This window comes from Peromyscus eremicus, chromosome 8a (assembly GCF_949786415.1).
Source record: "Peromyscus eremicus chromosome 8a, PerEre_H2_v1, whole genome shotgun sequence".
Taxonomy (NCBI): Eukaryota; Metazoa; Chordata; class Mammalia; order Rodentia; family Cricetidae; genus Peromyscus; species Peromyscus eremicus.
The window spans coordinates 33,162,823-33,177,142 of NC_081423.1; the positions used below are offsets into that span (position 1 = coordinate 33,162,823).

At 43.6% G+C, this 14,320-nt stretch overlaps 1 protein-coding gene across 3 annotated transcripts in view; it reads left to right on the forward strand.

The window, feature by feature from the left end:
• The first annotated feature begins 555 nt into the window (after nt 1-555).
• The window catches only part of Rnf130 (ring finger protein 130), a 101,814-nt gene continuing 88,049 nt past the window's right edge, over nt 556-14,320 (forward strand). For all 3 annotated transcript variants that reach the window (XM_059270432.1, XM_059270431.1, XM_059270433.1), the window contains exon 1: nt 556-808. In XM_059270432.1, coding sequence (XP_059126415.1) covers nt 562-808 — 247 coding nt within the window. In that variant the 5' untranslated portion in view covers nt 556-561. The remainder of the gene's footprint in view (nt 809-14,320) is intronic.

The window sequence follows — 14,320 nt, forward strand, 5'->3', positions numbered from 1 at the left end:
GCGGGCTATGAAGCCCGGGGCAATTCACCGAGCCCGGTGCCAGCAAGCAGGTGACTGGACCGCCCCTGGCCCTCGTGCGGGAGGGCGGGAGTAGGCAGGGCCTGGCGCGCATGCGCGGTGGTCGGGTTTGCGCTTCGGGCTTGCGCGTAGCCGCCCGGCTGAAGAGGACGGGGGGGGGGGGGGGGGCGCAGCGGGCACGCGTTCGAGGCGGCATCGCTGACCTGGGGCCGTCGGCACCCCTCCTTCCCATCCTCCCGAGTCCTCTCAGGCGCCCTGTCCACAGGCCTGGTCCCTCGGCGTTCCAGCGGCCCTGAAGAGGCAGCACGCCGTTTCCTCCTGAGGGCCCCACGGGCGCGTGCTCGCGCGCGGGCCGCGGACGTGAGGGCGGCGAGCGGCGGGGCCGCGGCGCCGAGGAGGGCCGTGCTCGTGCCCGAGTCGTCGCGGGGCGCGCGCGCGCTCCCGCCGCAGCCCGGGCCGCGCCCGCCCCGCCTCTCAGCGCCGGCCCCGGAGCCCGGTCCGCGAGCGGCGGCGGCGGCGGCGGCGGCGGCGGCCGGAGGGACGATGAGCGGCGCGGCGCGGGCGGGCCCGGCCCGGCTCGCGGCGCTGGCACTGCTGACCTGCAGCCTGTGGCCGACGCGGGCGGACAACGCGAGTCAGGAGTACTACACGGCGCTCATCAACGTGACGGTGCAGGAGCCCGGCCGCGGCACCCCGCTCACGTTCCGCATCGACCGCGGGCGCTACGGGCTCGACTCACCCAAGGCCGAGGTCCGCGGCCAGGTGCTGGCACCGCTGCCCATCCACGGAGGTGAGGCTGGGGCCCGAGCCCGAGGTCGGGCGGGGGGCAGGGGGCCGCGGGGGCGGCGTGGCCGGGTGTCTGCGCGCGGTTCGGCCGCCAGCTTAGGGAATCGAGGTCCCCCGCGCTGTGGAGCCTGGCCTGCTCCCCGCTGGGGAAAGAGGCTCCAGAAAGCCTGCTGCATCTCCTCCCTAAAATAAAAAAAAATAAAAATAAAAACAAAAAAAATAAAAAAGACTTAGAACGTCCCCCTCTTTTTCATTTAGGTAGCTTGTTTACTGGAGGGCACTGAAATGCGAGTTTGCAGGGACAGTTGAGACAAAGGAGGTGGTGCAGGGGCGCAGAACTACTTCATGGTGGACGAGATGCTTAACCTGTATTTTTGGAATCGGCAGGTTTGTTCCTGAAATCCCACGGATTTATTACTGCAGTGAATCTCGAGGGATGAGAGCCCCCCGTCCCTCCCCCCCCCCCCCCCGCCCAACGTCAAAACGTGCCGGTTTTTTTCTTTAGTGGCTAAGGGGAGGGGGGTCCCTGTTGCTTTTGGCTTTCCCTGGCCCGGGTAGTTTTGCTGTCATGAGACGCTGGAGATTTTCACATTATAAAGAACGCGAGAGTTGCTGAACTAGTAGCCAAGTCTTCGATCACGGGTGCCCACCCAGAGGGAAAGTGGTAAAATGGTCAGGAATCGTCTTTGAAGCCATTTGATGTAGCCTCACGTCCCCACCCCCCACCCCCGCCCCCCGCCCCGTGTATTCTGTCTGTGCATAGCTAGTGATTTGATGTAAAACTTGTATCTGTTAATTACTGGTAGTGTTTTAAAGAGCACATATCTCCATGGAGTGTGGTATTTGGGGGCTTTGGCAGGCAGAACTTTGGGGAGATGTCTCCTATCCTCTCTATACACTCTCACATTTAGAATGTTGAGAGGATTTGAAAAACAAAACAAAACAAAAAAACAGCTGCTATTCGTGTTCAGATGACCTAATCTAGTTTTTAGGGTAATGGTGTTTGCTTTTGTAGTCTAAAATATTTAAAAAAAAAAAAAATGCCCCTCTGGGCGGGCTCTGTATTTGAATGATAACCCATACTAAGCTGTTTTCCTTGAGACATACTGGCTGGGGGTGGGGGTGTCACATAAGGCTTTACTGTACCTGTCTTTCAGTTAGACTGGGCTCCTAAACGTTCATTTTACACCAGTGACCAAATGCTTATGGTGTTTTTCTTATCCCACTAGGTTAGAAGCAGCACTTAAGGTCCCTACTTGACCATAGAAGCAGTTTTTGTCTTTGCTCCATTCAGTAAATATTTGCTGCCTGCTCTGTGCCAGTCACTGTGGTTGGGACATGCAATGTTGCCAAACTATGGCAGTAACAATGCTATACTATTTTCTGATGGGGAAAAGAACCGTGAGGGTCATGTGGAAGGGGAGGAAGAGGAAGAAAGAGACAAGCTCCTCGTAGCAAGAACTGTACAGTGTTGTGAAATCTGTGGTTTGCACTTGGGGCTTGGTTCTCCCAGGTACCCCAAGACCACCGCCCTCACTTAAGATGCTAGACTCCAAAATGTTTCCTGGGCTTGTCACCCCCAAATTAAGCCCCATCTTGGAGAATGCTTTTAGGGGTTCCAGCTGATAGGTGTTGGGAACTAAAAGTCAATCGTCTTATCCTGTCACTGGGAAAATAGCATTGTGAGGTCAAAGGCTCCGTATCAGACCTGTGCTGCACATACACTGTGTGATACTGGCAAAGTAATTCTGCCTAGTGGCTTCATTTCCTATCCAAAAAATAGACTGATAATGTATTTGCCTCTCCTGTGGAGAAGAGGTGTCATTATTATATTAAGATAAACATTTACTTATTTTATGTGTGAGTATTTTGCCTGTATGTATGTGTACAATGTGTGTGTGGTGCCCACAGAGACCAGAAGAGAGTGTTGGATCCCCTGGAACTAGAGTAGAGCCATCCTGTGGGTGCTGGCAACTGAGCCCTTGTCCTCTGCAAAACCAACTGCTCTTAACTGCTGAGCCATCTCTCCAGCCCTTACACATGAGAATTGTTCCAGGATTTCTCAGGATGATGATGGTGGGAACCTGTAGGTGGCTTCAATCAAATGTTGGACAAATGGTCTTCACCCATGTGGCCTCTGAGTCCAGCAAGTGCTGATTGAAACTCACAAGCACCATTAAAAGCCCTGGCAGAAATGGAGGGCAATAGCCTGCAGTAGAGCTCTTAAAGCATCTTTAAGAAGCTCCCAGGTAATCTACCTATAAGTTGTTTCTACACCTGTGGGTTTATATGGAATCCAAGGTGACGTTCTGCTTGTGCACTAGAAACACAATAATGTATTTTAAAAAGAAGACTGTAGTAGAAGACTGGTAAAATTATTCATGTTTAAGAAAACCATTTAAAGCTAGGTGTAGTGGTGGATGGGCATTTGTTATCCCAGCAGTGGAATTGCCTGAGGACTGATGCTCAATAATGGGTCCCAGGACAGGCTGGGCTATGGTGTAAGACCCTGTTCCCCAAAACAAAAACAATAGTACCTTTTTAAAAAGACAAAAGAACTTTACAGTTTTCCTAATGCTTACTGTAATGGCTAGTTCGATATCTATAGCTTGATTTGTGAAGTTAGAAACTCTTTTGTTATTTTGCAATGCTCCTTACGGGCCAGTATGAGTTACACAGTTAAGCATGTATGAATTACTGAGTTTTACTGTTCTGTCTTTGTAAATGACAAATTGGCTTTACTTTTCCTTAGAAGCTTTGCTATTTTAAAAGTACATTTTGGAAAATGTTACCATTCTACCTTGTAAATTACTTCCTAAACAAGTATACTTTGAAACAAATATTTTTTATTAAACCAGATGCAGTGAGTGGAGATGCTCTTTGTTCTGGGCTAACATTTACATGTTACCTGATAAAGTAATCATTTTTAGAAAGGGAGTTTTGAAGGAGTGTGTTGTAACATTTATGAACAGATCATAGTTGCATTTTGGCTGCTTGCTGCAATGGTCATCTTTGAATTAGAAACACATAATCCCTTTGCAGAGCAGACCTCGCTAGTGTGTGGCACAGACATTGTAAATGTGCTTTATGTGCATGCACACTAGCTTTTTGTTTGAGCCCGGAGTGGGGGTTGGGGGAAGGAGAAAGCCCTGTGGTGGTGATGTAATTAGTATGTATGCAGATTGCTGGCAGCAAGAGTTTGGCATTGGCCACTTTATGCCTTGTGCAGAAAATTTCAGGATGGAGTGTTAAAAGCTTAGAGAACAGCTTTGCCAAGTAATAAACCTTACCGATACCTTGCTGATTGTAGAGTTGCAACACCCTTTTTAAAAGGTTTATCTTAGGTTTTTATGTTTAAAATTGTGGTCCTGTTGGAACCCTGAAGTTGGATTTAGGAATTTTCATGAGCAGTGAAGGAGACTGACATAAAAACAGAAGGTGAGAGAGATCATGTAACATTAGAGTTGATAATAGCAGAGGAAAGCTACCAGACATAGAAATGTCAAAATAGTTACAGAAAAGGTACATGTGATCCTGGGAGCAGGTACTCTGAACATTCAGAAAGAGAGCTCAGAAGAGCTGAAGGCTTTGAAAACAGTGCTGAAATAATTAAATAGCTGGGCAAGAAGAACATGTGGGGTGTGTGTGTTATATTTGTATTCAGCTTTGCAGTGTGGACAATGTTTTTACATGGCATGTTTTCCCCTTCACTTTTTGGATGATTTCTATTAGAATATAAATGTTAGGAAAAATCTAGAACCACCCACCCTCCTTACCAGGCTCTCAACTTGCTACCTTCTTACTTCAGTGTCTGTTAGAACAAAGTGTCTGATAAATGTTTCTTCACTTGCTGCCTCCACTTTTTCCTTCTGCTCTTTCTTACATGGTGAAAGTCTTTGATTGCTATGTTAGTGTTAAAACAACAATAACAACCTATTTAACTGATATGTTGGGTGACATGGTCAGAATTTCTAAAGTCTCAGTATCTAGAATGGTGGGCTGAAGTTAAAACGAAAGGTTTTAACTTTGCTAAAGATAAGTATATTTATTTATGTATTAATTAAGAATTAAGAAGCATTGCCCTCTTTGAGGGTTGCTCATGGAGATAAGATTTAGCCATCACATGTCACATGTCATGGCCATCACATGTCACGTGATGCAGCTGGTAAATTTTCCTGACTTTGCCCAGGCCAGTACGAGGTTGCATCTGGATGTAGGGCGGCTCCACCACACTTTGTAGAGGACACACTTTTAGTTTATGGTTAATTCTGATTACAGGTTGTAAGAGACAAACTGCAGAACTTCGTTTTGAGTGTCAGAAAAGGAATCCTTCACTGGTAAGAATAGGCTAATGTCTTCTAAGATCCTCTCACCTGGCACAAGATGTGACTGAAAGAATAAGACAAATCTTTTAAGAAACCTGCCAGAATATACTCATTAAAGAGAATATTGTTCAATTTTCTCTTTGTAGTACTAGTGGCTAAACTCAGGGCTCACCTGTGCTAGACAAGCACTTTGTCACTGAACTATATCCTAGTCCAAGAATATTGTTCTTTTTAAACCAGTCACATTGGAAGACTGTGTGTACATACACATGTACATTTATAGTAACAAATCATTAAACATTGTATTTGCTTTGTGTTTTTTATTAAACAGTTAAAAAACTTATATACAAAATCTTTAATTTCTAGGTAAATTTGAACTTTGACAATCAGAAATTGCTTGTAGGCAGTTGGGAGTAAGTACGTTTTATTTAAAGCAGAGGTGGGACTAGAGAGATGTCTCAGTGGTTAAGACAGTGTACTTCTTGCAGAAGACCTGAGTTTGGTTCTCAGAACCCGTATTGGGTTGCTCACAACTGCCTGTGACTGCAGTTCCTGGAGGTTCCTCTGGCTTTCATGGGCAACTGCAGCCATGTGCGCATACCCTGCATGTAATTTAAACTTATTTTAAAAATATTTTTAGAGGAGTGGAACAGAAAAGCCAGAGAGAGGGGGGATGGGAGGGAGGGAAAGCCCATACTCAGGAGGCTGTAGCAAGAAGATCAAGAGTTCAAAGCCAACATGGCTCCGCGTGCGTGCGTGCGTGCGTGCGTGCAGGTGTGTAAGAGAGAGGAAGTGTATGTGTGTTGTATACTTCCTGAAGAGGGAGGTTTAGTGGTTCGGTCATGTCAGTGTTAGTGAGGTGAGTGTCTTTATGGCTAGTTTGTTGTTGTTTAAGTATAGCACTCTTGACCCATTCATAAAATGCAGCCATTAAGTTTGTCTAGACCATCACCCTTTATTATATTTAAGTTTTCTGAGTTTTTTTGTGCACTAGGCATTTATTATTTTCCATAAGTTTAATGGTGCAGCTTTCCTGTTGTTGGAGGTAATTTTGAGTAAAACAAAGAGAACCCTTCAAATGCCATCAAAAAGAACTTAAAAGCTTACTCTGTGCTTGTGCTATACAAGCTCTGTGTGTGCAGAAAAGGAATGTGTATAAATTCTAACCTGAAAGAACTTCGGGTCATCTTGTTGACAAGATCAGCCTTGGCTGGGTAGCACAACTTTGGCATAACATTCTGAAAAACTGAAGGCTTTGTGTAGTTTGCAGGTGGATTTTGTTCTGAAGCAAGGGCTTCCAGAGCATTCTATTGGAATACAGCTATGCCTGTGTGTTAGCTGGCATCAGTAGCTGCTTTCATATTGTACTTTCAGAGTTTGTGGTTATGGAGGGTCTACAGGACCTGTGATAAAACGTTTCTCTCCAGCCCCTTTAAGAAAATACCATATTCCAGGGCTGGAGAGATGGCTCAGAGGTTAAGAGCACTGACTGCTCTTCCAGAGGTCCTGAGTTCAATTCCCAGCAACCGCATGGTGGCTCACAACCATCTGTAATGAGATCTGGTGCCCTCTTCTGACCTGCAGACATACATGCAGGCAGAACACTGTATACATAATAAATAAATCTTTAAAAAAAAAAAAAAAAAAAGAAAATACCATATTCCCCATTAAGGACTGCATTATAACTGATGCTCTGATTGCTAAGTTGTCCAGGCTGAGCTCTTGGAGGTAATGGGTCCTGTCTTCTCCACTTGATCCAAGCTAGTAAGGTTGTGCTTGAGACAATATGTAATTGTGTTTAATCCTGTGGCACTTGGTGAAAGTGACAGTGGCGTCTTAGGAGAGGCTAGAGGAGGGTGGACAGAGAAGGGCTCCATTATTGTACTCTATTGAACTTTAAATAGTGTGGAGACCAGACAAATGAAAAACGTTACATGTACTTGTGGTCTAGAAAGGTTTCATTTTTAAAAATGAGATTTGTTTAGTTGGATGTGTTGGCACATGATTTTAGTCTTAGCTCTTAGGTGGCAGTTCTGAGTTCAAGGCCAGCCAGAAATACAGAGAGAAACCCTATCTTATCCCTGCACAAAGGGGCTTGAAGTCAAACCTGAGAACTTGCACTTCTGACTGTAATAGATCAACTGATACTGGTTCCCTCTCCAACCTTAACTGATCAGAAAACCGGACAGCCTGTGAGCAGCAGTTTTGGATAAGGTCAGTAGGCAGCACAAGATGGGGGTCCCTGAGAGAACAGAAAGGTAAGGGAGCCCTACCATTGCCTCGTCCTGTCTGGGGATTTCTAACCCAGATGCAGGTAGATAGTCTTAAGAGCTCATGAGCCAGAGCATCAGGAGGGTGAGGCAGTGCTGGAGAGGAGGAGGGGGCTACAGAGAGCCAGCGGCTGCTGCAGGGAACTGACTTCGAGTCTGGGCACTGACCTTCATGAAAAAGTTACTGGAGGCTGGGAATCTGTGAGGTTCTCATTCATCAGAGTAGAAAAACTTCTGATAAGCAGGAGCATGTAGTGAGGCCAGATTACTCGTAGAGCAAAGCTGTCCTTGGACCCTCTCTCCATTGAAGCTTAAAAGCAAACCTTTAAAAAAATCTGACTGATGGAGGCCATGTAGTTTATTCCAAAATGGCAGGGTGATATTTAAAGGAATGCCTTAACACGTATCTCCAGAAACCATGAAATCTGAAACTGACATTCGATCCAGAATCACCAGGCTTATGAAGAAGAGGAAAAAGAGAACCTATAACTAGATGTCAGGATTGAAGATGGGAATGTTAAACCAGTCTTTAGAAGGATGTGCTCCGTGTGCTCAAGAACGGAAAAGGAAACATGAACACAAGGAGAGAGAATGAACGGTAAAAACATCCTAGATCAAAATTCTTTGTAGAGCACTAACCTTGAAAATGCGTAAGATTTCTACTGACTCGTGGGTGGGGGTAGGTTGGTGTTCTCAGTTTATCCCAGGCAATAATGTAGGTAACACGTGCAGGGTATGTGCTGCAGGGTGTGTGCTGTGTTCCACAAGTAGTGCTGATGTTTCACACCAAATGTGTTTAATCTTCCTAAAAGCCGCAGGTGGTTCTCTTATCCTCTTTTGGTGCTTAGGGAATTCAAGGCACTCCAGTCTTTCATTTGGTGCCTGTTTTCTTTACAGCACTTAACATAACTGAAATTATGTATCTATTTTCTTTGTTTCTGAGGGCAGGGAGCCGTCTCTTGTGTCCACTCTTGAACGCTCAGTGCTGCATATGGTATTTGGAACATAGTAGAGGGGTACTGAGCAATTAATGTTAGGTAAATTAAAAAGAGTGAAATAGCGCACCGTGGCCTTGGAAATTGGGCAGGGCCGGGGCTTGAGGTAGGCCTGCCTGATGGTGGCGCCCATACTCTAACCACCTCTTTGTGTTGCTTCCCAAGTGAGTTTAATAAATTATGATATATCCACTCAGTGAAATGTTACACAGCCATAAAAGAGGACATCATTAAAGCTCTGTGTGTGCTACAAAAATAAATACAAAGTGTTTGAACTGTGACTGAGTTAAGCTTGTTTACAGTGGACAAGGACTCAAAGTAGTACGAAAAATAAAAAGGGGTTTGTATTGATTAGATCATCAGTGGCATTTCTCTAGATTAAAACAAATTGCTGCAGGTCCATGAGCTCAGTGATGTATGTGTACTCCCCCTGAGTATGAGCTTCAGGAACAAACACAGATTACTAGTTTTCATTGAAAAGAAGAGAGAGTAGGCTGGTGCGGTGGCTGAGTGGGCGAGAGCACTTGCTGTGCAAACCTGACAACCTGAGTGTGATCCCCAGAACCCACAAAGGAGTAGGAGAGAACCAGCTTCACACAGCTGTCCTCTCACCTCTCTGGGAAAACGGTGGCTTTTAGGAAAGATGAGGAGGGCGAGTGTTCATGAGGACAAAAGGGGATGTTCACTGCCTGAAGGGGCTGGATGACTGAGCATGAAATATCTGGAAATTTGCTTGGTTTGCGGTGTTTAGCCTTGAGCCCAGGGCCAGGCTCATGTTAGACAAGTACTCTATGACTCAATTATACCCCCATCCCTTACCTTCGGTAAGCACAGGATGACTTCAAGGTTTGGTTAGCAGGAGCAGGCACCAAGAATATGTTGAAAGAGTCTGCTTTTCTTTAGTAAAGTAACTAAGACCAGCTAAGACTGGTCCAGAGGTAAAGCAAGCTAATCTAGTATATGACTTTGAGTAAGAAGTCCTAGAAAGGGAAATGAGATCCAAGTTCAAGGACTCAACTTTTCTATGTATTTATAGGGTGGGGGTAACATTTATTTTAGTTATGATGGTTTTTTCACTGTGTAGAAATAATCTGGTGATTAAGCATGGGGGAGTAATTACAATTTCACAGCAAAAAGTCGGTGTTTGTGACCTTAAGGATATCTAAGTAGATGACAAAGCTGAAGAAATAGAGAGAAAAGCATGTCAGACAGCTCTGAGGGAGCCAGTGGAATCCTCTCACGGGGTTGCAGACACTAGAAGGGTTGAACCACACAGGAAAACAAAGAAATAATAAAATCAAAACAGATTTAGAAGAGTAAGTGAATTGAACCTTCTTTTGTGACAATCACAAATCCACAGTACTGTGTAAAGTTGACAAACCAAGAAATGATGGCTGCTGTCTTTTTAGAACTGTGAAGGCTGGCCAGCAGAAGAGCTAAAAACAGAAGTTGGTTGCCCCTGGGGACCAGAGGGGTGAGGGGTAGCTGTACCTGTTAGTGAGCTGTTGAATGAATTTGCCTTTTCTTAGTGTAAAATCCCACCCTTTCCCCTCTGTTCACAGCAAGTGAATCTGCTTTCTATTTTTCTTTTCCTCTTTGAAGGAGTTCCCTATTTTCCCAGTGTCTGAGATCCTCTCTGCCTTCAGTGGCATGCAGTATTTAGGATTGTGTAGAGACTAAGCTATTTCTCAAGATCTACTTGATCTATGAGATCAGTTGACTTTGTTTTCCTAAACAGATCTAGGTTCATGGACATAAAATAATTTACTGTTGTAGTCACCAAATTGCCTGGCTAGTGTTTTCTTATTCTTTCCAAGGTACCTTCCTTACCACTGTATTACAGTTTAAACTTGAGTTCATTGAACTGTTTTCCTGTCCCCACTGGACAGAACGAATTTCTGCCTCTTCTTGACTTCTAATGTGACTCTTCCTGCATATCCGTCCCTTTTTTTCTCTGTCCTAGATTACCTTGGCAAAACCATCATGGAGGAGGCATGGACTTTTTCTTTCTGTCTTACTTTTTTTTTTTTTTTTTTTTTTTAACCATTTCCAAGTTTCCTATTGCCAAGGCAGCTGAATGCTGGGGGAAAGCAAGGAACTTTATAATCCAGCTGAGATTTGAGATCATAAACTCTACAAATAAAACTCAGTGGGCAATTAATATCCAGTAATTAGAAAATATTTTCTTTTTTAAAAAGTTAGGCACATACTACACATGTGTGATTAATGTCAGCTACTCAGAAAACTAATGCAAGAGAACTGCAAGTTCAAGACTAGCCTGGGCAATATACCTTGTCCCCAAAAGTAGGGTTAGGAATGTAGCTCTTGGTGTAGAACTCTAAGGCTCTAGATTGGATCTCCAGTACCACTAATTCAACTCTCTGAAGGCAGTTCCTATGTGCCTCCTGTAATCCTCTTCGTGATGGTTTGGCTTGTCCTTGGCTGAGTTCTAGATTCTAGATTTCTCCGTTTAAATTCTACTTGCTATATTTACTTAAATATCCTAGAGTCTTTGGAAATGGTCAGTCCCAAGTGGAGCCTTAGTTCTGTTTTCCTCCCCCAGTCTGCTACCATTGCTGGCTAGTGTTCCCACCCCACTAAATACCATCCCCGTCCATCCCTCTTATTTAGACAGAGTTAGGGGTCGTACTTGCTTATTTCTCTGAAACTCCACCTATTATCTGTTCCTCACAGTTTCTTTGTTCAATGTGTACTTGTCGTTTTCAGAATCTCTGATAGGCAGCTGCCATCCCCCCCTTTTCCCCTCTTGGTCTCTGATTTTTTTCGTAACTTCTATCAGTCTTTTGCAGTATCCAGAATTTTCCTAAAATTTTATACAGCCATGCCACTCCTTGTTTAGCTCCTTCAGTGGCTTCTCATCCCTAGAATGAGAGTCTGAACTCTGATTTAGCTTTAACCTCACTCTCCCTCATGCCATTCACTCATCTTACCATTAGCAATTTACTTGCTAAAACCATTTAATGCCCCTTTGGTTCTTAGGACTTCTAAATTTTTTTTATCATGTGTACCTTATGGCTGGTGTCTTGTCCACCCATACCCCTTCCCCTACATGCGCTCTTGCACGCGCGCGCACACACACACACAGAGTGTTTATGTTCTTGGTGGAGCTTTAGAGTTCTATATACTTGACATTAAAGAGACAGGTATGGGAGACAGTCAGAAACTCCGAATTCAACTTGTTGATGATCCACAAACCTAACCCTCCCATCAAGGCTGCATCTTACCTAACGTATGCTTGAAAAAGGCTGTGACAGAGATCAACCACCCTCATCCTTTGAAAACTTAGTGTTACAGAGGATTTTACATCCGAAAGAAAAGTTAGTTTAAATGTTTGTAGATAGTTGAGAATTTCCTTATCTGACTCAAGTCCTCTAACCTTTGGACTTCATATTCCTGTTTCTTTTGGCCGTTCTTAGAATGTGGCATCTTAGGTCTCAAAGTGTATCCATCTGTCTATTAATATTCCACCCAGGGGGTCTTGTGTGTTGCTGTGGTCTGAATGTTGGTGTTCTCCCAGAATTATTGTGCTGGACCTTGGCCCCCAGAGTGACAATATTTAGAAGTGGTACCTTTTGGAGGTGATTAGGTAATGAGGGTGGGATCCTTATGAATGGGATTAGTGCCCTTATCAAAGAAGCTGAAGGGAATGTCATGCTCACCCAGAACCTCAGTGGGACCTTGTTTGGCAAAAGAATCCTTGCATATGTCATTAGTTAGGGATTAAGATGATACTTTACTAATTAACATGAGCCAAAATTCTAGTGACTAGTGAGTAACAGGAGGATACAGAGAGAGGCATGTAAAAGAGGACCAAATGGAGGAACTAACTAGAAATTCTTCCACAGCCAGTGAACACCAAGGATTGTCAGCAGGAACAGAAACTGGAAAAGAGACCTGACGGGATTTCTCTCCAGCCTGCAGAAGGAATCAGCCCTGCCAATACCTTGATCTTAGACTCGTGGCTTCCAGAATTCTGATACAACAGACTGTTGTTGTTGAAGTTGTGCCAGTGCACACACCCACCTAAGTTTTTGTTTTTGTTTTGTTTTGTTTTTTAAGATTTATTTATTTATTATGTATAGTGTTCTGCCTGCATGTATCTCTGCAAGCCAGAAGAGGGCATCAGATCTCATTACAGATGACTGTGAGCCACCTTGTGGCTGCTGGGAATTGAACTCAGGACCTCTGGAAGAACAGCCAGTGCTCTTAACCTCTGAGCCATCTCTCCAGCCCTGACTTCTGTTATTTTAACCCAACAAGTTTGTGATAATTTTTTATAATAGCCATGGGAAACTAATAAAAAGAAAAATCCAAAGTTGGACAGTCTTGCAGGGTTTGATTTTGTTGGTGTAGAAGTGCAGCTCTTTCTATCTCTGAATAACGGTCTAAAGTTCTACAGATGATTCTGGAGATCTGAATGACTGACTCATCCTCAGCTTACTCTTAATTAAACCTGGGGTCTTTTTTATAGCGTCTCATCCTAAGCCACATAATTTTTGTATCTTCGCTTCGTTCAGCCTATAAAAAGCTGAATGTCACCAGTCTTTACTCCTTCCAGTAGACTTGTGTCACTGTTCAGTCATGAACATATTTTCTGCATCTTAATCCAGGGTTTGGGGCTTATAGATCTTGACAAAAAGCCGTGGCCCATCCTATAGGAAAATGTACTATATATACATAAAATATGTGAGAAGGCATAGGTTCTAGGGATAAGACATGGTCATCTTTGGGGGAGTCATTATTCTGTCTCCTGTACCTAATTAATGTATCAGCACTGACACCCTATGATTACAGCTTTCTTTTTCACAATGTCTACAGATTATTTCTTTATGATCATTTTTTTAGATTTGCTAATGATTATCAGTATCCTAACTGGTCCTTTGTTTGCATGTTTCTCCATTGTTATTTGTAAGTGTTGAAGTGCTATTTACGGTAGGTAGTTTCTTATTGTCTATTTTGGGTGATTCCTCAAAGATCTTACCAGTGATGGAGTTTCTAGTTTCTGTGTCATCTCCAGACTAACTCATGAAACTAGAAATCTACATTTGGGTGGTGGCAGTTGCTCTAAGTTTTCATTTGTCAAGTATTTAAGTATTTCATACTCTGCCTGTGTGCAGTTGCTAGCAAACATAAGGCAAGTATAATATGTACTCTATAGTGAAGAAAAGAGACAGGAAACGAAATTTTAAAAGTAATTATTAATAGTCTCTGTGAGCCTTCTGAAATACTGTGATACTAACAGCTCACCCTCCATCACTTCCCTAAAGAAATGGTATTTAAGCTGAGGCAGAAGCATGTGCATAAGCAGTTTAACTAAAGAGGAGGACAGAGAGGAAGATCACTTCCTTTTTTTGGCATGAAGACCAAAGGGTCCAAATACTCACTGAAAGGCATTTAGAGAGTAAGGGGAGAGCGGTCTACAGAAGGCCTGAAGAGAGAGGCAGTGTCCCTTAGTCTGTTGGGGTCTGAGATTTTACAAAAATGATGAAAGATTATTAGAAGATGTTTTTGTGAAAAATACTTTTATTGTGGAGCTGATATTGTATTTAGAGGTAGTGTGTGTGTGTCCTTAGCATGTATGGTAGTCCTTAGTGAGAGCATCATTCTGAGTGGGAGTTCATAGCTAAAAGAATGGACTGATCAGCAGCAGCATCTCCAGCCAGCATGTGGCTCAAACTTCAGTTCCCAGCATCACAAAAGTAAAAAGATAATGACAGGGTAAGCTTGACAGGAGATACTGCTGCCTTTTTTGTTTTTCAGACATCTTTATGAGCACATAGTGTACAAAATAATTAGTTTCATTATGACACTTTCATAGATGTATTTGATTTATTTTGATCATATAAAATTAATAAAATTTTAATTGTAACAAAAAGTGTAAGTATAAATTTAGCATTTTTATAAT